Source organism: Protopterus annectens, chromosome 11.part0, assembly GCF_019279795.1.
Source record: "Protopterus annectens isolate FY-2018-M chromosome 11.part0, PAN1.0, whole genome shotgun sequence".
NCBI lineage: Eukaryota > Metazoa > Chordata > Ceratodontiformes > Protopteridae > Protopterus > Protopterus annectens.
In genome coordinates, this window is record NC_056745.1 from 1,141,364,375 (window position 1) to 1,141,391,112 (window position 26,738).

Here is a 26,738-nt window from a genome sequence, read left to right on the forward strand (position 1 = left end):
AAGAGAACATTTATGTAGCAAAAAAGGCGGAGAAAGGAGTGAAGGAACGGATGGAAAGGACACAGTAAAGTAAGAAAAGGAGTATAACTAAATAGGCCAAGGGATAGAGAAAATTGTGTGGCTTTTGTCCAGTTTTTAGCTCTTCCAAAATTGGCAATTCTAGCAGTGGCAGCAGAACATGGGTGGGAGCTGTTGTCCTGCTGTGCTTTGTTTGCATAATAATGCCTATATGTATAAATGAGTATATGTTAAAACTACCGATGGTAAATGTGGATGCATAGAATCACAAAACCTGATACTTGTTTAAAGGTTGTTTTTTGTAAGAGGGCTTTGCCCTTGAAATCCCCAAGTGGAGAACTCCTTTCTAATACCCTTTGGATTAAGTATAACCTACTCCAAGGTCACTTCAGTGTAGAGAAAGGGGCAAAATCAGCTTTTAAACTTTCAGGTTATATGATTTTGAAGCATTGGCATTTATTTAGTCATATTTGAAACTTGCTCCTGTTAATAACTTTTAATGCATCTATATGTATGCTTGCATGCATGCACATATGCAGAAATAATCTACAGTAAAATGTATTATTTCCAGGATTAGTTTCTGTGCCTTGTGCCTACTGAATACTGGAGTAGGCTCTGAGTCATCTGTAACCCTAATAAGTATTTAAGTCTTATTTACTGTAAGTGTGATTGCGTATGTGTATGTGCAGAATGGACCTATGTTTGCTTGGGCTTGACTTTTTCCAAAGTATGCAGCGCTGCCAGCTTCCATGATTATATTGCTTTAATGCTATTGTGGTGCAGTAGCTTCTATAGAGTCGATAGCCTTCTGTAACTACATTGTATTATAGTGCCAAATAACAGCTTGGCACACCATAGCTACCTGTGAATTGCTTTAGCATTATTATTCATGTTAAGTTGCTCATTTAGTATGTAGCAAGCATGCTAGGTTAGCTGCAATATATCTTCTGTACAGCCCTCATACCCTGTTCTCAATGAATCACTTGTGGGCATTGCCCTGCTCAACTTCTGCTATGTCTGCAAATCCCTCCTAAACTTCCTATTTGAAAGTTTCCATTCCATCTGCCACCTATATCACCTTCATTTTTTCTGTTCCTGTTCAGCTCTACCCATTTTACTCATTTCCATATTGTGTGATTTGTTTTCAGATCATAACCATGTTTTCTCTTCATTTCCAGTCTATGCATGTCTACCTTTCAAATACTCTCCTCATATCTCAGTTTCTCCATGCTGTTCACCTTGTCTATAACTTTGTTTTCCATGCTTTCTACAGCCATGATTTTCTTTTTCTTGTGTCTGTAAAGCATCATAGCTGTATTCCAAATGCATTGTTATCACTGCTCTCTCTCTCTCTCTCTCTCTCTATATATATATATATATATATATATATATATATATATATTTAGTTAACATTTTGTTTTCCAGGATAAGTCCAACTGGACATCATGTGCCCTTTTTCAGTGGAGTCCTGGGGAGAAAAGCTCCAAAGAAATAAGTGTACATACATGCTTTAGATAACAATAAAACTGGCATACAAGATAAGAGAAACAATGAAGTAAAAAAAAAAACAATTATGTAGAACAATAAGATACTCGGGAGTAGTACCATTATTTGCAATATATACAAAAAGTACATTTCAGGTGAGAATAGTGTATGCATTAAAGGCTGCAATGGGTCACTTACATATGGAAAAGTGGGTCTTCAAGGGGGGGTCTTTGCAGTTGCAGAGAGGATTCATATTGAGGTATAATTTAAGAAGGCCTTTGAAGGTACCTGTGTGACTTGTAGCCTGAGTTCAGGTGGGAGGGTGTTCCATGCTTTGGCAACATCATGGGAGAATAAGGCCTCCCCAGAACTGTTATTGCATGGATTAACTTCAGTCAGGTTTTTGATACATGAACGTAGCTCCCTTTTAGGGTTGTGAAAGTTTAGCATGTCGGCAAGGGCAGGGCACTTCCTCGGATGGAAGAGAATTTGATGGACTATGATCAGTTAGTGATAGCAAAGGAGGTTTGGAAATTCTAACCAGTGCAGTTTAGTTAGGGATAGCCAATGGTGGGAATGTGATCTATTATTGGCAGCGAACCTAGCTATTTTATTGTAGCATGTAGAGAATTTGTTCAGGTTGGTTTTGTTAATATTGGTGAGAACTGGAGAGGCATAAAGTAGTGTCGATAAGAGATGAGTTCTGGCTATTGTTGTTCTAGTCTCAGGGGTTAGGAATAGTTTGCAACGATACAGGCAACCTATTTTTTTATGGACTTTAGAGATAGTTTGGGATATGTGCTTGTTGTATTTAAGTTGATGATCAATAGTGATGCCTAAGAGATTAGCCTCAGTTACTGGAGTGCCAATGGTAGACATGATGGTAAAGGTGGCTTTGCAGTGTTTGGTTGGGTGGAATAGTATTAGCTGTGTTTTTTTGGGGTTCAGTATTAGTTGGTAGTTGTTTAGCCAGTTCTCTATCTCAGTGAAGGAGTCTTGGGCTTTACTTTGAAGTAATTGGATGTTTGTTGCTGAGCAAATTAGGGTAATGTCATCTGCATACTGGATAATGTTGGCTTTAGTGGTAGCTAGGTGGAGATTATTTGTAAAAATGTTGAACAAAAGGGGCCAAGGATTGAACCTTGTGGAACATTACATGTGACAGGGAGTGGGGGGATAGGGAGTTGCCCCATTTGACAGATTGTGACCAGTTGTTTAGGTAACTGTTAAACAATTGTGGAGTGGGGTCATCAAGGTTGAGTTCTGCTAGACAGGTGAAGAGTTTGTTATGAGAAACTGTATCAAATGCCTTGGATAGGTCTAAAAATATGGTAGAGACCAGCTTTCCTTGGTTCCTGTGAGAGTTTATGGTATTGGAAAAGTTAATTAGGGCAGTGTTGGTGCTATGGGAAGGCCTGAATCCATGCTGGGTTTTAGTTAGAAGGTTGTTGCTTAGCAGGTGGGTAAGGAGTTGGAGGTGATACATATATATATGTATATATATATATATATATATATATATATATATATATATATATATGTGTGTGTGTGTGTGTGTGTATATATATATATATATATATATATATATATATATATATATATATATATATATATATATATATGGGTCTACTTCATAACATTGAAATTTCATAATGTTGAATTTCATAACATTGAGATCATAACATTGAAAATTCAAAACAGTGAAAACCCAAAACATTGAAAACTCAGAACATTGAAAGTGTGCTTCATAACATTGAAAACTACACTGCATAAGCAAATAATATTACCTCCACCTACAACACCACCTAACTAACAAACACGAGCCCCCCACAACCCCCCCCCATAATTTAAATATACCAACTCCAAGATTGCACTACAGTAGAAAATAGTTAATTTCCTAATCTCAGTGTATAGTGATTGTGATACAGTCAGGTTAGGAAATACATTTTTTCCACTGTAGTGCGATCTTGGAGTTGGTATATTTAATTTACAGGGGGTGGGGGGGCAAAGCTTCCCCACATGGGGTGTGCAGGGGGCTTGCCCCCCTGCAGAAACGTAGTAGAAAGTGTGTTTGTTAGTTAGGTGTTGTTATAGGTGGAGAGGATGTTATTTACATATGCATTGTAGTTTTCAATGTTATTAAGCACACTTTAAAAGTTCTGAGTTTTCAATGTTTTGGGTTTTAAATGTTTTGTGATTTAGATGTTTTGGTCTCAATGTTATGAAATTCAACGTCAAGAAATTTCAATGTTATGAAGTAGATCTATATATATATATATATATATATATATATATATATATATATATATATATATATGGGTTCATGTCAGTACACCGACAAGTCGGAACATCGACATTCACTCCACCGACACATGAAATAATCGAAACCGCAAACACGGACATTTAACAGGTAAGAGGTTTACATTTCGCTAATCATGCCTACCACACATGCATAACACTGCCACACTTACTAAACCATGGTAGGCATGATTAGCGAAATTAAAACTCTTACCTGTTAAATGTCCGTGTTTGCGGTTTCGATTATTTCATGTGTCGGTGGAGTGAATGTCGATGTTCCGACTTGTCGGTGTACTGACATGAACCCATATATATATATATATATATATATATATATATATATATATATATATATATATATATATACACATATATATATATATATATATATATATATATATATATATATATATATATCTTTATTCTCAAAATACTGAAATCTCAAGTTTCAGTATTTCGAGTTGAGAATATCGAAACCTCATAAACACGAAACTACACAATTAAGAACACTCACAGTATCAAATTCAAGAAAACACAAATAGATATACAACTCTCCCCCCAAAATACACATAAACAGAAAATAACTAAAACCAATAACACCTCCATACGTGGCACCCTCCCACACCCCCGCTGGTTATATATACCAGCTCCAAGTTCACACTAACTCGAACAAAAAGGAACACACACCTTCACTCCCATTGCAGGCAGTCATATTTATACTCACTAATAACACACACACACACACGTACAAAAATCATCACATTCAGCACTCACACACATACACTCTCACCCACCTACCCCAACTTACATCTACAGTCCCCCACAACAATTAAACATTAAAAAAATTACACTAAAACCCTTAAAAATGTAACACCTACCTGAATATCCATACAGAAACAAACATCACCTGCCATACCACACAACCCTTAAAGGGACAGCACATACTAAATTACACACCATAGCAAACTCAACACAGATTCGGTAAACTAAGATTCAACATAGTGTAGTTTCGAAAAACAGTACTTTCGATATTCTCGACTCAAAATACTGAAACTTGAGATTTCAGTATTTCGAGATTAAAAAGTGGACCCATATACATATATATATATATATATATATACATATATATATATATATATATATATATACATATATATATATATATATATATATATATATATATACATATATATATATATATATATATAGACAGAGAGAGAGAGAGATGGAATCCTCTCCTAATTCTTTGCACCTTGTTATCTTAACAGCCTTCACTGCTGTCATGTTATTTTGCGTAGTATTGGCTGTGATTACTGTACCCAAAACATTTCCCACTTTACCAGTGCTTAAGGTATCCCTGATATAACTGCACACTTCTGCATGGATCACCCACAACCAATTGCAGTACTTTTTTTTTTTTGCTTTAAATTCAAGCAACTGCCTTTCTGTCAGCATTGCCAAATGCAGCAGATCTGTCTGGAAACCATTCCATCATTTTTGATTGCTACACCACTTTTTAGCTCAACAGATGACATCTGATATAGATATAAAAAGAAATGTACTAAACACAAATCCATCCTGGCACTTTGTGCAATTGCAGTGTTTTTTTCCAATGCCTTTTTTCTTTATCATTCAGCTAGTTCTCATCCTCTCCCAGTATGTTGCATATTGTGTGCAGACCCTCATATTAATTTTCTAAAGAACCTATTGTAAGACATGGTGTTAAGGACTAAAATCCAGACATATCCTTATGTTCCCTCTTCTCCAACTAAATGGTGACCCAGTCAACAAACTAACTTAAGCTCTGCAGACAAAGATTGTTGTGCACAAAGCCATGGTTCCTACTATCAGAAATAAAATTAACATTTAAGAACACCACCGGAATGTCACATACAATATTTTCTTCACTTCCTCCTGAATGTAAATGGCGATAGAAAGCCTGTAATTATTTTACACCATCCTAGACCCTCATTATTACTTATGCTGATAACAGGCTTGCCATTCAAGAGGTTATACATAAAGTGATGATATACCTGAGATAATGACATCACTTGCAGTTTGCAAATGGGATATTTATTTAGTGATATGTATGGGTAAAGCATTTTAGTAGGCAAAACCACAATAATGTTTAAAACACAGATTTCTGAACACATCAGTGACATTAAATGTTACAAGGAATCTAAAGAACTTTAGAAGCATGTATTAAAACATCCTGACGTTTCTTTTATTGTTTATTGGTATTAAGAGACTAGTTGATGTTATTACAAATAATGCTCAGTTACAAGATTTATTATATCATAAGAAATGAACATAGATTATCAGTTTGGGCACTCATATTGCACTTGGAATAAATTAAATAGGAATTGCATTCATTGTTTTATTATAATGGTTTATTTGAATAATGTCAAATTTTTATTATGAGTTTCATTTCACTATGTCAGCCTAATACTAGAGATATATATACTCATAAATTATTAATGCTTAGATACTTGTTATTTGCATACCTATGGATTTATGATGTGCTGCAGCTTTTAATACTGCTGTATACACGTATACACTTGACATCTGTTGGGATAGCTTTTAAACTGTATTCTGTAATAAATCAAGGCAGATTAGTACCATGGAAGGAAACTTGACCACTGAAAATAGTTTACTTATGTTTTTTTCATTGTGTCTGACCTAATTGCAACCACATGTGATTATATATATTTAATAATTACCCAGAATGTCACTTTTTATAGTTGTGCTGACATTTTTCCTCTTGCATTTGAATACATTGTCCTGCTTGCTTTTTTGGAGGACTGTGCATTATTTTGGAAAGGTCCACATTTATCTCCACCATTCATTCCTGTGATTGTACTCTAATTACAAAGAAAAAAAAACAGTTATGAAATGGTTGCTAGCCCCTAACCCTGTGTTGTAAGCTTTAGGTGGTTATGTCATTGAAAAACTAAAAATGAAAACATATTTCAAATAAACTAATAGGAAACTTTGCTGAGCCACTAAAGTGAAAGAAAAGAGCCTTCATCTATTAGACTGCTTTCAGGAGCTGTAGACATTTTATATCAGTGACAATGCTAGAGTGAAAGCACTGCCCTCCTGGTATTGACAGTGATCTGAGCATATCTACAGCTCCTGAAAACAGCTCAGTAGAAGAAAATGTTTATCTTCTAATTTAGTGACTATATAGTTTCCTGCTAATTTATCTGAACTGTCTTTTTATTTGTAGCCTAGTTAAACAGTAGGCAATCTAAAATTCTTACATTGGTTCAATAAATGCAAAAACTAAATTTTTTTATCATTCTTGGAAGACGTTTGCCTCATCCTTTTGCCTTACCTCTTTGATAGGCATCAAGCATTTTCTCTACTTGCTCCCTAGTTAGCCTTTTATTTTTCCTTTTCTCCCACCCATACCTATCTACCCTTGCATGTTGGCACTGTGCCCTATGTCTCTTGTTTAAATACAGAGACAAATAATGTATTCAGTAACTGTACCTAATCTGTAGCATTTTCAACTTTCCTTTCTAATAAAGGAATATGCTTCCATTTCATTTAGATTCCTCTCATGCTTCTGTAAAACTATTTTTGCTAGCCATTCACTATCATTGCCATATCTTTACTTGCAGCTGTTTCTCACAGAAAAATAAACTTTACTGCTCCTTTGCAGTATGATTGCATGCCATCTACCTCACCCTTACACCAGCTGATAATGTTTCATATCTCTGTTTGCAAGGCTGCTTGGCTAATCTTTATTCATATTCTTCTTCTGACAAAATGTCATTCCTTTCCTCTTGCATTCATAATTGATGTTCCATAATTCATCCAGTTTTATTGTTTACAGGCATCCTTCTGTAATACCTCCTGATCTTTTTCCAAATTGCTAAAGTCTGTAATTCTGTGATCTCATACCTCTGCCACTGTGGACTGTACCACTATTAGTCCAAACCACATACTAACATGATTGTTGTTGGCTAGTAGATGTCTCACCTCAGCTGCTGTTGTCACCTTCTGATCATCATTTAGAACAAGGTCAGGTAGTATTACACTTCTTGCTTGGGCACTTCAGTGTTTGCTTTCAATCATCTTCAAGCAAAAGATCTATGATTTCTTACTACCTTCTAATCCTGTATGCAGGCACTTACTAAATCACCAAATGGAAATGAGACTCTCCCATAAATATCATTCGCTTTCTCTTGCCAATCAGCTAGTTTTGCTTTAGAGCTTGACGCCACCTTTTTCTACATCGAATGGCCTGTATAATACGTGAATCTTCCAGGCATCCTCTACTCACTCTCAGACTTCTCCTTTTCCTGATCACTGTCAGCCTTTTCTGCAAGACTTTGTATTTCATACTGGTTATACCACCCTGTTTTCAGTTTTATTTCTGCTGCTGTTCTGCACATTAATTATTTCCAACCACCACTGTTAATTTTTATGTTCTACCTGCAATATTATTGCCTCCCTGTATAAACACAGCATGCAAGAGATTTATTTTGTTGGCTAAGTATCCAACTTTGAAAAACAAGACTCTTAGTATACTACTTGCAGCACATTTCATTCATTGCTTTTAGTACTTTAATTCATCTTTGCAACCCTTTGACCTTCCTCTTCTCTCTTCCATTAAGGCTGTCACTCCTATCCTCTCTCTACTTGTTTCACTTTAATGGGATGCTTGCTTTAGTGCATGCCTCTAGCCCATTTCTCAGAATGAGCTGTTATACTAGTCTGTACTAGTATATAGCCTCTGATTCTCTTATGATTTTCTCCACTTGTGATGAATTATGGCACCATAACCATGGTCATAATACTCTGCCTGTCTCCCTGCAACACCCCTCCTCCATTTCCAATGTACCCTGCTACGCTTCACTAACTGCATCAGTAGGCAGATCATTTGTCATATATGTACATTCACAAAAGGATTATTGCACAGATGTATGACTGCTTTTAACATAGTTTTATTTGCTCTGGCCATTGTCTAGCTTAGTACACACGGCACACAAAGTAAACTCCTCATTCCTTGCATGCAGCAAACACAATGATTTAGTGGAACCTTCCAGTGTAGTTACAGTTTGTTCTCTGTTAGCTCACCCTTCCTACTTCATATCTCCTTTATCTATAGCCTTCTCTGCAAGGCAGTTCATGGCACTATTGTGCCCTTATGCTAACAGAGTTATTCCCCTTACAGTTGTTGAGGAATGTCCCTCACCTCACTCTAATTATTAGATTTACTCTCCTCCACGACAATGCATTAGTCCTCTCCAACTCTACATATTCCTCCTTTGGCACCACTTTCCATAGTTTCAGTTTCAGTTCCCTCATCTTCTAAAATCTTATTCAGAACTCATCTTTCTATTTTATTTAAAAGTATCCTCCTATTACTGCTGTAAGCTAATTGCCCAGCATATCTTGTCTTCAGTGTACCTTCCTCCCCACGTCACTATATTGCCCAGTTTTTTATGTATGCAAGATGTAACTTAAATCCTCCACAGTAACAGAAGTGCATCTCAACTCATTCTAGTATTCTGCCTAGTTCAAAGCTGTCACTATTACATTTACTAAGTTCTTTGACCCTAGCATTGATCATAGCAATCTTATTTCAAAATAAAGCAAATTATCGTCTGCCAATAGTCAAAATCTGCTCCTTCCCTTTTTTATCTTAGCGACATTGAAGTTCAGATGTACCCATCCATTTCTGTTCTATCTTCTAAATTCCATCATTTACTGACTTCTAATACAACACAGCTTAAGGTAAGATAAGATAGTTTAACCTAACCTAACTTATTTATGCCAACAAGACATGGCTGTTTGTCTGTTAAATCTATACTTTTTTGTCCAACTAGCACCTTTTACTTACAATCCTTGCTCCTTCTCGGGAGCACCATATATTCTGGGCATTCTTGAAGGCCTCCATGGTCCTAGAGTCTGCTATTGCCCATTTAGCTTGTTGCATTTGCTTACTATTCCTTTTCATGAAAACATATTTTCCAGCACCAAGGATGAACGTTCTAGCTCAGTCTGCTAGCTACTCTCCTGCCTTCTTATTATTTTTCTTATTCTGTATCGCGTCACGCTGCTCCTTTATGTCTTAGTGAACCATATCATTTATTTCCTTTCATGTGCGGACACGTTTGCTTCCCTAACCTTCCTCATACCCCTTTTCTTCCTTTCCTCTTACTTCCCTATTTGCAGTTTTCTGTAGCCCCTAACGCAGCATGAGCTCACACCACCTATGAGGTACCAGGAATGAATTCTGTACTCCATCCATGGCCTAATGAAATACGTACAGGGGTAACATAACTTCTCTTTTCTTGTAGCCTACTCTCATCAGGATCACAGCTTTTAACATAATTTCCCTAAAATCTTAGACAAAGCAAGAAATAATCATAGGCAAAGGTCCCAGATCATGGCTGCATGTTATTTAATACTGAGAGCATTCATTTTGAAGGACAGTATTTACTTAGAAAGTTGAAAGAAGATGAGTTTTTACTAAAATGTGTATTTTTTTGAAGAACATGAAGTCTATAAAGTCGCTGTCTGTGAGTACTTGAGCTCTTTAACCATCACTATTTTGGCACATAATCACATATTTTATGAAGGTCAGAATAAAAATTTGATGTAAAATCATGGACATCCCTAACAATCACAGACAGCTGAAAGACATGCTGTTTGCATAGTCTATCTTACCTTGACTACAGATTTTTAGTTTTGTGGCTGGTGGTTTATATTTGATACTAGTATCACCTAAAGGTGTTTCTACTACATGTTCCACATTTTGTGATATTATTTCATCCATCTGGTATTCCATCCTTGAGTTATTTGTACTCTGGTGAAGTATTTTCCAGTTAATGTTTTGTAAGGTTGCTTTCTACAGCTGTTATTCCATTCCAGAGTTAATTATAGTCAGATGAAATACTTTGCAGTTCCCTGCACTGAACCTCAGTTTTCACTTCTTGCCCTGCTCCCTAAGTTTGTTCAGGTCTTTAGAAGTCTTACCCTATATGTCACTGTCCTTTCCATCATAGTGTCATCCACAGATTAGCTGATCTCATATTTAATGCTCCCACAATATCTGACATAAAGATGTTAGCAGCTAGTATGGAGGATTAAGGTTCTGAACTGCTAAAGTTGCTTCTTGTAGATAAAGCCACATGTTTTGACTCCTTCTACCACCATTTAACTATTGTGTGACTCTAAGCAAGTCACATGACCTGACAGTACATGCAGATCACTCCTGAAAAGGGATATTTTGCACCCCCATTGGGGTTACCCATTTAACAAATGTATATAAAAAAAATCACCAAGGAAGATCACTGGTCTCATTTCATTTCCTTTGAAAGGATTCCCCTTACAACTGCTTTCAATATTCCATCCACCTTATACCAACCTGTCAACTTATCCAATTCAGTTTGTCACTCAGCCCCTTATGCGGGAATAAGACCCAGGTTTTATGTATTTTCTGAAGTCAAGGTATTTCAGAATCTCTAAATTTCATTTGCTATGTCATTCTGCCATGAAACAGGATAAGGATGAACTGTCATATGACCACTTTTTCCACCAGCCTGTGTTACTTCTTATCTGCAGGTTGTCAGCACTAAAAAAAACTCCAAGGCCATTGGATATAAAGATATTAGATATAAAGAAGTTAGTTTCAGTACTTTCTCCTTCACTTTTCCTACTATTGATGTAAAAGTAAAAAAAAAAAAATATATATATATATATATATATATATATATACACACACACATTTGTTTTTTTACTTTTACATCAATAGTAGGGAAAGTGAAGGAGAAAGTACTGAAACTAACTTCTTTATATCTAATATCTTCATATCCAATGGCCTTGGATCCATGACGATTGAACGAAAGTTCAATTTTCAGAAACCAAATCACCGAATCCAGTTTAGCGAAAGTGCTTTTTGCCGAAAAAGCACTTTCGCTAAAGTCCCTCAGAAACACTACAAAAAAAACAAACACACGAAAACACAAAACAAATGTTTACGCAGGGGGCAAGGTCTCCTGCACCCCCCCCACACCCCCTACTTTTATATTCTCACTCCGATATTGCACTACAGTGGGAAAAGGGCATATTCCCTTATCCCCGCTGTACTACGATCTCAGCAACAGCCATTCCCCCACAATTCCCCTTACCTGTTAGCATACTTTTGTGAAAGTGCTTTTCCGGCAAAATGCACTTTTGCAGAAAAGTGCACTTTCGCAGATGTATGCCCGGCCATTTCAGTTTTGGAGAAACGGCCGTTTGGCAAACTGTCCGGGACCAATATATATATATATATATATATATATATATATATATATATATATATATATATATATATATATATATATATAAAACACGGTCTGTAGTTACCCAGGTCATTTCCTGCTCCTGTTCCATTGCAGATTTGTACCATTATGGCCTTCATTTATTGAATATCCCATTGAATACTTCAGTCCTGGTACCTGTAATCATAATCTCCAATATCTTTTTGATCCTGAGATGTATGCTGGCAGACATTTAACCTTGTGCATTGCATTTCCTTAATTTACTAAGCTACTTTGCAATTGACTTTCTTTAGGTAAGTGCCTACTCATATCGTTGCATGTTCCTTGTTAATCGAACCTACTTAAGTGTGGTTCGGAGCTCCCTTTACCCATTACTGATTCATATCCCATTAAAATGTTCTAGTTGTTCTTGCTTTGTCACACATATCTCAAGTGAAGGCACACAGCAGGAGGGAAAGCCTGTTTATGAGTTTTAAAAGATGGGCACAGTGTTGGAAAACAAGTCAAAGCCCATGGTGGAAAGGAAAACATCATGAAGTAATTCTCTTAAACAGATAGACTGCCATTATGTGTCTAACTAAGGAAAGTTGTGATGAGGGTTAGCTTTAATCTTTCAGCAATGCTTCTGTTTGTCTTCTCACTCCAGAAAGCCATACATGTAAGGCCTAATGCTGGCTTCACAGGACATCTGTTAAAATGTACTTCTTGTTAATTAAAATCAGTGATTTTTAATAATGATATTAATTAAATATTTAAACCTATTCCTGGTCTGGTTTTGGAGACAAAAAAAAATAAAATAAAATCATAGTAAGCTAGATAATACCTTACTGAGCATATAGTCTTTCTGAAGTAACAACTTTATACAAACTCACTAAACTTCTAAGGAGTGAATTTCAAGTTCAGGTTTATTTAGGTACTTAACAGAACAACAATGATAATAGATATCAATTATAAAAAAAAAAGCAGCTTTATTCAAAATCCGTGACAGCTCAGTGATCCGTTAAGGGGAAATTTATTCTCCCAAAGGTTCTGTCAAAGTGCTAAGGATTATTTTCCAAGCAGTCTAACAATCATAATATACAATAAACCAGGTACAAAAAGAAACTAAACAACTTAATAGTAAATATGCTAGAATTAATAGGATATGTCAGATAAATCAGGGAGTAATCCTGACTAAAACCAAAATCACATGGTATACAGGAAAATAAGTATCTTTATAAAATCAGTCAATTTAGACTGGATAACAGATAAGAAAATCAAACAGAAAAGTATGAATAAAAATTAATAGTCATATGGCAATTCAAAAAATGTGTTTGCTAGGGGCCTTTTAAAATCAGACAGTACCAGGGTCTCCTGTAATAACTGGGATAGTAGGTTCCAAGGATCATGGAGCAGACGGCTGATCGCTGAAAGACCATATTCCATATGCTTATAGTCAGGCCCTTAGAACCTCCGAGAGTCCCAACAGAGAAGGCAGCAGAGGCCTAGCCCGGAAGCATGGCACAAAATCAACTGAACAGATGTTGACCAAAGCACCATTCAATTAAATTTATGGCCCCTACACACAGACACACCACACATACACACACACACACACACACACACACACATATATATATATATATATATATATATCAATCATCATTATCTTTCGGCTTTCCCCGTTAGGGGTCGCCATAGCGGATCATCTCTTACCATTTCTTTCTATCCTCTGCATCTTGCTCTGTCACACCAACCGCCTGCATGTCCTCTCTCACCACGTCTATAAACCTTATCTTAGGCCTTCCTCTTTTCCTCTTACCTGGCAGCTCCATCCTTAGCATCTTTTTCCCAATATACCCATCATCCCTCCTCAGCACATGTCCAAACCAACGCAATCTCGTCTCACTTGCTTTGTCACCAAACTGTCCAACATGAGCTGACCCTCTAATATACTGATTCCTAATCCTATCCATCCTAGTCACACCGAGTACAAATCTTAACATCTTTAACTCTGCCACATCCAGCTCTGATTCCTGCCTTTTTGTCAATGCCACTGTCTCCAACCCATATATATATATATATATATATATATATATATATATATATATATATATACACACACACACACACACACACACACACACACACACACACACACACACACATATATGGGACTAGCTTTATTGCACGTATTCCAAGCATTACACTGGAGCATGCAAAAGTTAAATATATTTTTTTACAGGGGGGTTTGTACCCCTACATACCTCAAACCACCCACTAATTATATGCATTACCTCTCACATCACACAATCCTTGGGAAAGGTACATATTTCTTAACACTGGAGACTGGCGATTTCACATACCTGTTAACCATTTTATTTTATTGACCAAAGTAATTTGACAAAACAGAGATCGACATTTGGAAGTTTTGATTATTTTATGTCCTCCCATGTATCTGTCTATCTATCAATCTATCTATCTATCTATCTATCTATCTATCTATCTATCTATAGGTTCATAGGATCATAGGTTAGCACAAGGCTATCTGCCTTGTAGGTCTTTTTAAGCTTTTTAAGTCTAGCCAGATTTCCCAACCCATATGGTGTTACAATTACCCTTACTGTTTCATGTACTAGATTCATATTATACTTAGCGATAATAATTCAAATAATAATATAATTATTTATAAGGGCCCCAAGTATGGTATTTGTTATTCAGTAGCTGCTCTGTCTATTAGCAGAACAAGGGGTAGCTCGAGTAAATTTACTATTTCCCATCCATAGATCCAACTTACATTTGAATTTGGACAGGATGAGCTTTGTTTTACATGGCTAAGAAGTCTGTTCCAGAGCAGTGGTATCCTCTGTAAGATACATTTATCTCTCCAAACCATTCTGTTGATATTACAGAGAAGGTAAATGGCTTAAGCTGAGCATCCTTTTTTAAAAGATATATTTCTGGATATCCCAGCTAATGTATATTTCTGGATAGATGCATTAAAAAGGAGGCATTATCATCAATGATTGGCATTATGAGTGCTAAACAGAGGAGGACAATGATATCCCTAGACCTAGAAGCAATCCCCTTTTTAATAAACAATGCAATATGGAAAGACTGCCTCATCACAGTGGACAAATGTTGGCCAAAGGTTAGGTTTTGTCAACATACGTTCCCAATGACTTGAACAACTTGGTCAACTCTTAGGGGTATATATTCTCAATGTGATAGTTCTCTGAGAAGGGTGGTATACCAAAGGGTACATTACTGTATTTTTAGGTGTTTAGCTTTAGTATATGATTCTGACACCAGTTATTTGCTTGGGATAATCTTTCCTATAGGATAGCTCAGTCATTTGGGATTCTATAACTGCACTCAACTTGCAGTCATCTACAAACTTATTCAGCCACAGTCCTTTAGTATTGGTTTTAACTTCAGAGAAGTTGATGCCAAACAGGGCAGGTGCCAGTGCCAAGTTCTGTCAGACTCTACTGGTTTCCGGTCTTTTTGTCAAGATAGCTTCCCCTGTTTTGATCTCCAGTTGGCAATCCTGAAGGTGATGTGAGAGTTTATTTCTAGTTTCCTTAACTTTTCTACTATGTCTGAGTGTAACTTTTTTATTTTATTTTATTTTATTTTGCATTCATTTACTAGGGTAATACACCGATCATAACTGACTTTTGCAGGTACTGCCTGGGTTATATAATTTGTTGTTTATGTTTATTTACATAATATAATGCTGCTTGTTATATATAATATGGCTGCATATGTTGATGTTATAAGTAGATGGTAGTTCATCATAAGGCTGTTAATCCAAATCCACAGAATATGTAAAAAAAAATCAGATACTCACCTTATTAAAGCTTAAAACAGTGTTTTTCAGGGTCAAACCTATCGTCATCCAAATGGCCACATCTCTCTCTATAGACTAACTATAAGTTCACACAATACTGAAGGCAAATAGAAATTTCCCTTCTTGCACTGTTTCACTCAATCTTGCTGCGACACTCTTCACTGTCACACTAACACAGTGTACCCCTATAGCCTGCATGCACCCTGATGCTGATGTATTTCTACATAGACTACAGCTGAGACTGGGCAACAGTGTGGGTAATGGTATTTTTCATGATATATTTCCCTCCCTGCATTATTATATGAACCAAATCATTAAACCCACAAAAATAACAGACACAGTACTTCAGCAATAATTCTCCATGTAAGAGTGGTGTTAAGTGCCTGCACTGGTGTGCATTCAGCTGCTTCAGGGTGCATTTAAAGTACGTGCCTTGTATGACTGTCTATTGGCTTGCTTGTTTGTTGGTATGTCAGCTAACAGCCACAGTTATTATTGCACATTGGCTATGAACCACTTATGTTGCTGATATGCCTACAAGTAAATGAGCATGCAATTTATACTATGAGCTGCAATTGTAACTAGAGTCACTAGCAACGATGCTGTACATGGAAATACAACAAGGAATACCCTTTTGGAAACTGATTTATGAATTATGAAAACCACTAAATAATGCGGCCCATAAATGTATTCAAGTTTAGAAGTAATTCTGCTGGATAAGTTAGAAAAGTTAAAGCTTGTCTTGTTATATATGTATGTACATCCATAAGGTAAGATTTTGTTTTTTGACTGTAGCATATTGAAAGGTAAATATTGTTGTGAGTTAGATGGCATGGATAGATACTATAGTCCTGACTATGACCCATATGATCCAGATTTATTTAGCAATCCAGGCACCCGAGTGGGTAAAGTGAGGGTCCTATGCTTGTTCACTAAAACAGGTGGCTGAAAGGCAGCCCAATTTACCCCATGACTAATAGCTAGCAAAGGTGGGTGTTATACCATACAGCAGAAGGGGGTGAGATGTACATGTCTACCTGCAAATGCACAGTAGTTCCATTTTGTTTCATACACAAAAACATGCAAGAGTCACAATGAAGATGTTGTAGTCTAATATCTGTGGCTCCTACAGTAGAATAATGGGAGGCAAGGGCAAAGATAACCCTGAAGGCTTCCTGGATGATGACACCCAATGTCTGGCTCTCACCTAAACATGAATAACTGAGCAAGTCAGGTCATAGAATGGTTAATGGCTGGTGGACAACTAGGAAATGGTATAGAAGGAAAGTAATATTATGGCTGCTTAGGAGTATTTTCCAGAGGATTACTTAACATTTTTCTGTAATGGGAGACATGGATTAAGTGAGTCTGCTTGGGGAAACTAAAACTGCTTTGCCACCAGCTATATCTGATAGCTCTTTGAAAACTGTGCAAGAAATAAAGTAGCTTATTTGCCTTAGGATGCATTTATTGTCATTTCTTTTTAATGGTGTTTTCTAACACTCTATATAAGTCTGGTTCCCAAATCTCTTACGTGTTGATTTTGGAAGCTTGCCTAACTCTCTGTTAGGCTTAGATGAGTAAATGAACATATAGAGAATGTTGCCTTTTAGTTTACAGTACAGTATAGCAACACTTGACAGAACAGATACAATAATAAGTAATCTAATCAGATATCTAGGCATTAACTTTCCATTCAGTATGGACAAATGTATTATTATTATTATATAACATTCTGCTTAACAAATTCCCCATTATTGAGTATTGTTAAAACATGTGGATTTAATGTCTGTCAAACTGAAAAAGAGACTTGCAGCCAGACAGAATATTTTGACTCTGATGGGCTTCACCTCTCTTTCTTGACATATTTTTGTCTTACAGTTATGTTACACAATATATATATATATATATATATATATATATATATTAACATTCTGTATATGCTTGATACTACTTCGTGCCCACTAACACTTCTTTCCATATATGTAAATTATGTTTAAAATACTTGGATTTTGGTATTATTTCTTTGTATTTTGTTTCCAACTTAGGGGTTGGACTATACCATTGTTGTCATTGGTTGATGTAATATATAAATATTCATGACACTGGACATTTCAGTTTAAACTAATCACACTGAAGAAGGCTGTTAAGCCGAAACCGGTTTGTTATTTTCATTGCAGGACATTTTTGTTCTGTAATTGATATATATATTTTTAGTAATAAATGGATTTTGACTGCTTATGCTGGCCTCTTGCGTTTCCTTCACCTCTCACTCAGGGAGTACAAGTACTGAACAGGAAACTATCCATCCCCATTTATCCATTTTCTAGACTTTTTCAAATTACAACAGAAAATTTCAAACTCATTCATACATAAATTGTCCTTACTGTACTTTACCATTGGAAACCACAATGCAACAAATGGCATACTTAATGCAAACAGATTTGTTTATTAGTGACCCAAATAAAACTACTCAGGATGGTTTAAATGATTCTGTTATTAACTTCTACATTCATAATAATTTACCTGTAAGACACAGATATATATGCAGATAACCAAAAACCCCATTGTGGAATCAGAAATATATTAAAGATGCATAGAAAAGTGCAGTGGAAGAAGGCTTTGAGCTGTTAATAAGCAGCATCCTGTAGCCCAAGGTACAAGCTTTGATTCTGTTTACCTACATTTGCATACTGTGTAACTCTGAGTAAGTCACTTAACTATTTGCTCCTCCCAGGTCACCCTTGGAAAGGGGCACTTGTGTGCAATAGGCTTGCACAAACAACAAATATATAAAATAAACAGATAAAGTACTACAAGTACTCCTTAGCTTTCAAAAAAGTACCTTAATGATAAAGATGAGGTCATTCTAAGTAAAATGTAGAAACTGCTTACCTTTTCATATCAGATTTCCAGATCTATCAACTTGGTCTCAATGGCATTTCTTAGGTTTTGTTTAACTATAGTAGAAAAATGAAAAGGAAAACATATTGCATGCAACATATCATCAATAAACAATCAAATGACTGTCCTGCTGCAGGGCACAGCAAATATACATGCATAAAGGTTTTGTATTAACTTCATAATAAGCAAAACATTATGGTAGAGTGCTACAGAGACAAGGGGTATTCCTTAAACAAATAGAGACATAACAGCTACTACAACAGTTAAAGCTAAAAACTGATGGCCCATGAGACCAGATAGCATGCCTAGCAGTTTACTACACAGAGTCAAGGAAAAGTTAACTAACACATTGAACCCTAAGACAACTTTTTTGTATACTTGGGAGTTAACACCCATAGCTCCTTATGGCATCAATACATGTTTTGGTTCCATCTTCCTTAACACAGCACTTTATCAGCTAATAATAGATAATAATCATCATATTAGAAAGGCCAAGGACTTATTAACAAAATGTCATTAAGATTGTTACTGTACAATGTACCACAGTAAAAAATGAATCACTGTTTGCAATTATAATTGATATTTTCATATTTATGTTCATATTTTCAAAACTGTGAGGCCTTCATGCTTTTGAGAAGGATGTTGTGAAATGCCATGCTGGGAGACAGGAAGATCAATTGTCAATGTCCATTTATATCACACTATATTAGAGATATTGCTAGTTTGTTAGAAATTATGACAATAAATAATACTTCCACATGTGTTTAATACTTCAAAAACAACTATTTCATGGCATCAGGTAAAACTTGGATATTAAAGAAAGTTGTTATTGATATTTGCACTGCAAGTAGTACATCTTGGGAGATGTTCAGTATTATTTATATTTTTAATGATACAATTATGCATACCCTTTCATATTCCTGTGAATATCTCAGTAAACATACATTCAGAGAGGAAGTTCTATCTGTCTTGCAAAAGCTTATTCTGGGAAACAAAAGTTTTCTAACAATACATGTCTAGGTTTTACAGTTTCCAAAATATGACAATTTAGTAGAGAAAGTTTAGCAAAAAAATATAAATATAATTCCTGGTTTGTCTGAATTATAATATATTATAGCATTTATGGAAAGTCTATGAATGCTCCAACTAGTATCACTGTAATACCTCTTACCAATAACATAGGTTCATAGGTTCATAGGTTGGTACAAGGCTATCAGCCCTAGGGCCTATACAAGCCTAACCATAACAATTCCTTGGCTATTTCTTCCCACAATATTTACTTCACTGGACTCTGTTGCTATTTCCACCATTTTAATAGCTTTTATTGTTCACAAAATATTTATATTTGTTTATCTTATGCTTTTTAAGCTGATTTTTCAGAAACTGCTCTGGAATGCAGTGGTGTGTGTAGGTAGCTAGAGGTGTGACATTCCACATCACATAGGTGCTAATGAGCTAATACCCTTTTGGTCTTATTAAATAAAATGTTGGTATGTGGACATGACTGAGCAACAGCAAACACATTTAGACCCATTAGCCTGACCAGTATTCTTTGTAAAACACAAAGAGAGTCATTTTACCTATATTTTCTAAGCAAAATAATAAACTCCAAGGATGCACAGAATTTGAGAAACTGACATAATGTAATTAAATGTGTTGGCCTCTCAGATCCTCTGCAAGCTTTGTGGTTTAATCCTTTGGATTGTTTGCATGTGTGTGTTTGGGGGAATATACCAGCCCTCTATCTCTGAATATTCTTAGAGGTAGCTACGGTCCCATGTTAGGACTGAGGCACCAAAATTTCCCTTCCTGTAATAACATTAGAAGTAGGTGATGTATCATATCAGATACTTTAGAATGATCTAGAAATATAAAATTAGTGCAGTAGCCTATGTATTTTCCCAGCCTCATTATTTCTGAGTTTAGTAATTTGAACATGGATACCATGCCCTTCCCCTTCTCAAATCAGTCATGTGTAGGTAGCAGCATGTAACATGCACATTATGAGTGCATATTTATTGATGCATGACTTTTTGTCCACCAGTTTGGACAACTGGATTAAAATATAGATGGTTCTGCAATTGTTTTAGTGGATGTGACAAAGGGAGATACTGCCAGCACAGCTATCTGGAATTTTGTAAATAATTATATGTTATTGGTGAATATCGAAATGATTTGTGTAAAATGTTTGTGTTACAACTGTATTAGAACTGTATGTTACGTGTTTGTCAAATTTGTTTGTACATACGTGTGTTGAAATGGGTTTACAAAATGTTTGTGTTTAAAATGGATCCACAGTGTGCACTACTGGAAAAAAGCAGAAATGTACTTGCACTATTGTAACTGTATAAATGTATATATTTTAACAGTGGAAAATGGGATACAGGATGGTAACCTCAGTCTATTAAATTTCAGAAAAATAGCTGAAATTAAATTACTTTATGGCAGCTAGTGATAGAATGTCTGTACTGGGAAGTTCCTGTATTGTCTTAAGGTGAAATAATTACTAGGCTTGAAATGGGGAGGGATGCAATTGTTTTATGACTTCCAGCATCTGCCAAAGATGGGGTTTTCCCCTGGGATAGAGTCAGATGACAAGAATGATGTCATTCTGCATGCTATCCCAGCAGTAATATTTGAGATATTAATCTGAGAAGTCTCTGAGTGAGACAGTGCATTCTGTAGTCTGTCTTTAATCTGACAACAACTAGAATATCCATTCACCACATCTGCCTTGCTCTGATGAAGTAAGTTAACTAGGGTATAGTAATTCTCTTAGATTCAGTCAGGAATATAGTGAAGCATAGTTTACATGTTTTTCTTTATTTATTTGAGACTGTCCTCCAGTGTTGTTTTAAATGTTTCCTGTGTTTTGAACTCTGATGTCACTGTGAATATATGCAGTGCATTTTTCTTGTTCCCTTATTATTTATTATTAAATATATTTAAACATTTGATTGTGGCTGATCTTTGTAAAAGATATATAAGTTTTGAGAGTACTTGCATATTTATTTGGTGACACTGTGTGGACCACTCCTAATAACCTTGTTCTTGGTCAAACTACCATTTGTATTAATATTAATATTAATATTAATATTACACAGTGAGATTAGACACCCTTTGTTAAGGGCCTTAAAGTAGCTAATAAGGAGTTGGCTGGTGGCAGTAATAACTACCTTATAGTCTGGGCAAAAGGGGGCACAGCTAATAAACCTGTGCCATGTGTGTGTGTGTGTGTGTGTGTGTGTGTGTGTGTGTGTGTGTGTGTGTGTGTGTGTGTGTGTGTGTGTAAATCAAACTTCAAAGAGAGTGTGTGCATGTGTGAGCTACTTGGCTGGGACACAAAGCACTGGGTAGACAGAGAGGGTGCTGCAGGTTTTGGCTTGGCCACTCAGTTGAGATCTCAACTCTATAGCTGTGCTAGTTGGGAGTCTTATTGGGGATCTGGAGAAAGAGGAAGAAACCATCCCCTGACTAACTGTGGTTTCTGTGTGCTCTTAAGGGAAATTGAACTCGATGCAGAGAGCTGAATCTAGAAATACTGTGTTGTGTGTGTACCTTTTATCCTCCCAGTGTACGTCCCCAGTGTTGCCATTGGTGATGACTGAGGCTCCTTGATTACTGGTCCAGTGGTGGGTTGTCACAGTGGATAAAGATGTTCACTTTGTTTATATAATGTTGGAACTATGTTTTTCCTAGGACATCTGCTGATCAATAGGATGAAAGAGAAGTAACACTACTGCAGCACTGCATATTTCTGGTTGGCCAAGTAAAGCAGGTTAGGAATGAAGGAAGTAGATTCATAAATGCTGGTGGGAGTGTGACAGCAGATAGTGATCTGTAATCTTTCAACTTAATGTTATGAAGCATCAGTTTATTTATGTTAAGATTATATTAAAGAAGAAAGATTAGTTTTCTACTAATGTTTTTAAATTTAGGTGAGGGGATTTATTTTGTTTGACTGGAGAAACAATTTAAGCAATCTTCTAAACCGCATGATGCTCTGCCACCATCAGGAAGTTAGGAGAAGACAGCATTTTGCCTAGCAAATTGTTTCTACTTTTCCAGAGACTACTCTGTGACTATCAGTGACTTCTAGAGTAAAAGTGTAATAAAATAGTGTCTGTCCTGGAATGGTTGACATAATCTTGCTCTAGCCACCTGAATCCCTCATGTACATAACTCTCAACTGTCCAGGTTTTTAGCAGAATGTCCAGATTTTTGGCTCATATTTTTGGTCTGTTCCTCATAACATTTGTGGTTTTCTGGCAGATCACTGGGATGAAATGAAGAGTGATGTCATTACCCCAGCAACTGTCTAAGTTTATAAGAACAGCATTAAAATGTGTCCCTATTTTTAGGCCTTTGTCTCCTCATTTTGTTGGTCTTTGTCTAGATTTCTTGCACTAAGAGGCTGAGAGGTATGTTCTTGTATACTATTGTTGTAGCTGTCAACCTCTTAGCACACTAAAATCTCTGGTTTATAATCTGCTACTGTGTTATGAGACCTTTTCACTCCAATCAACATTTTTGTGCAGTTTTACATTGAATTTGACAATACATATTTAATGAATCATAATCAATGCCTTTATTCATTTTCATAAATGTTTTATTCTACAGCTAGTATGTTCCTTGTTGACTGCCTGGAATAAACATACTAATTATATTTTGTGTTGCTTGTTTGTTTTCTCAACTGAAGTAAAGATTAGTTATGTTTAGAGCAAAGAAACATTATATTTTGTCTTAGTTTTATCCTTTTTTTCCATTTCAGGTACAGTTATATCTCTTGTAGCAAGGATGCACTTTCAGATTCTCCTGTGTTTTCTGTTCTGTAAGTAGAAAACAAGTTATACTACAGTAATGTGCTGAGTGTTGCACTATAGCTATCAGTTTCTTTTTATTAACAAATTGTGAGGTTTCATCTACATAAATTGTTTCCATTGTAAATATTATGTTAAAGTTCTAAACGTTGTTGTTCATGTCACAGATGGCCATTAATGTACTAGTTTTGATACTTATTCAACACTGTTGGAATTGTTAATGTTTTCCTATGAGCCACATTAACTGCTCATAACAGGGCTTTCAGATGAAAATCAAATCAAGCTGTTCTAACGTGACTTCCTAAGAAGAACCATGCATATAAAGGAAATCAAAGAGGTATAAAGCTTTACAAATACCAACCTGAATGTGCATACTACTCACAATGCGGCATTGTAAATATTGCACCCTTATTTTCATTCTTGATGTTATTTATTTATCAACCAGATAAGTGTGATGGCCTGCACATACATTTTTCAGTCATGAACCTGACTGTGATACTATCAGAAGAATAACAAAAGATTCAGCAAAGTCATATAAAAATATAAAAATAATAAGACTAACAACATCCAAAGAAGTCAGTCTCAAGAGACTACAGTTCCCCCTAAAATATAGTAACAAAGTGAACATGTATAAAGAAAAAGCCTTTATAAAAAAATAAGAAAAAAATAAAAATAAAAAAATGGGGAAAATTTAATATCAGCAAACACTTGTCAGACAGCAATCCTATCAATGGAAGGAGATTGGTAACTAAAGAAGAAACATACAGAATAGGCAAAAGTGTGCCTGGTAAAGTACTGAAAGGACAATGCAAGTGAAACTGGAGCCTATAACCACTACTTGTGACACAGAAAAGTAGGGGGTGAAAGGGGAGGAAAGACAGGCTTCACAAAGCCTTCACCCACCAACATGGATGCATGCTGTTCTCTCCCTTTTTCCAAATCCCAAGAAATTTGTATAACTTGAAATCCTAACATTTACTGTAAACATCTTAAACCTGCAGCACCACATTCTAATTAATGTCCCAACCAAGGTAATTTAAATGAACACCATCCATATGATAAAAATCCTGATCCAGTCTCTCCAAATCAGGGTGATTAATTTCCCTGGAAACTCAACTGTTTTTCAGCTCTGGCTATTCTGCAGTTCAAAAATCGATGGGTCATTTCAATGGCAGGAGTGGAACCATGTCTCCATACTAGCCTATTTATGACACAACCAAATATATGTTTTGCTGCTAATGATTGACATAGTATGAGTAGGTCAGCCAGGATTTTTCCCAAAATAATATGCTTTGGAATAAACCACAAGTCATTACCCCCAGATGAATTATTATCACAGCCAATGTCTTTTTGAAAGAAAGGAAACCTTGAATATACAGTAGCAATTGAAGCCATGAAAGCTCTGGGTATCTTGACCATGCTACTGTCCACTGATCAGAATTAAGGCTGAGATTCAAGCCATTTTGTCTCGTAGCTAATCTTGATACTGCTTTGAAGATGAAGGAGTGGCCTATAACCAGCAAAAGGTGTGAATCTGAAAGGAAAAAGTAAAATGCAATCATCTAACATAAGTAAGAAATACATTTTATTTCCATCTTTCACTTCTACTAAATGCCATTCTTAAGCAAAATCAGTCACTATCTAAATTTTGAAGGAATGTGAGGTATAATCCTCAATAGGAATGCCCTGCAATGCCCACTGCTTTCCTTAACAAGGCACTGGTTTCGATAGCCATTCTGAGACAAGGTTATGCCTAAAATTTTTTGCAAAGTCAGGGCACAATGGATGGGGCCGGAAACCAAGAGAAACAATTTCTGCAAAGAAACCTGATGACCTGAGCTCATTTTGTTGGTTTTGGATTTTCTTAGCTAAAACATGGAGATTGAATAATGGAAAAATGGACTTACATATACCAAGTCCAAGAAGGCCATTTCTAGGAATATTCTTTATTCCCTGGGGTATGGTGATCACAGAGTTGGTATATATAAGTTCAGGGGTGAGGGAGGCTTGCCTTCTACATCAAACGGTATAGGGTGGACTTGTCCCACTGCAAAAAAGAAGTTTAAGGAAGAAGATTGATCTTTGAGATTTGCTCTTTTCCAGAGTTTTTGGTCTTGCTTGTCAGCTTGTAAGCACTTGGCATTTCGAGTGAAGGCATTTTAGTAGGAAGCCACAAAGATACTTAAATAAAGATACGTACAGTGAAATATTGTCATTTTGACACAGTGTCTTGAGGAGCAAGCAGCACCTTATACATACACTTCTTATTATTTTATTTTGTAGCAAAACAAATAATAACAAAGAAGTAATCAGTTTCAGTCTTCATATGACCATTATGACAGTATTGTCACTTTATTAATATAACATTTAAATAAATGTGATATGCAATCACAATGACAATTTAAAAGGCAAACAGGTTTTACAAACTGTTGTTGCCAGGTTCTGTGAAGTTTTATTTATATTACCTCTATCCAATAATCAAGATGCAGTACTTTACAAAGTAAGCATTGAAGTGGCATAGTTAAACACAAACATATGCATATCAAATATAGATGTCCAGGGTACATTATCTATTTTAACAATATTCAATTTAATTTCATATCTAAAAATAAACAGTTTATATGAATCTGGGGTGGTGAATGTCAGCTATACTTTGTCTTAGTTTCATAACTAAAGCATTCTCCAGAGTAGGTGCATATGAGAAAAAGTACTCAATTTTGACATTATAAAGCATATTCCAAGAACATCTTGCAGCCATTCACAAGAAGATCACACAGATTTGCTGGACAGTAATTCTTTCACAACTCTATTACATATAAAAGACCCTGGTTATGTGGGATACTGTTTGCTAAGGTTAAAACATTATAGTGGATTGGCTGTTGAACCAGTATCCAGTACAGGCTATTGAACCAGCCCCCCAGTACAGTATCTTCAGTACAAGATTTATATCTGATAATCTTGATAAACCAAATAAACAAACTGACAGCATTAACATTCTGCACAAGCTGTAATCCGCAGAGCAGCTCACCAGATAGCCACCCACAAACCAATCACATTGCAGTAATTAAGTCTGGGTGAAATTAACATTCTCTCTCAATA

General features: G+C 35.9%; 1 protein-coding gene across 2 annotated transcripts in view; it reads left to right on the top strand.

Annotated features, from left to right (window-relative positions):
• The window catches only part of LAMB4 (laminin subunit beta 4), a 1,139,974-nt gene that overhangs the window by 115,211 nt on the left and 998,025 nt on the right, over positions 1-26,738 (top strand). For both annotated transcript variants that reach the window (XM_044088495.1, XM_044088496.1), the window contains exon 2: positions 23,591-23,650. In XM_044088495.1, the coding sequence (XP_043944430.1) occupies positions 23,617-23,650 (34 nt within the window). In that variant the 5' untranslated portion in view covers positions 23,591-23,616. The remainder of the gene's footprint in view (positions 1-23,590; positions 23,651-26,738) is intronic.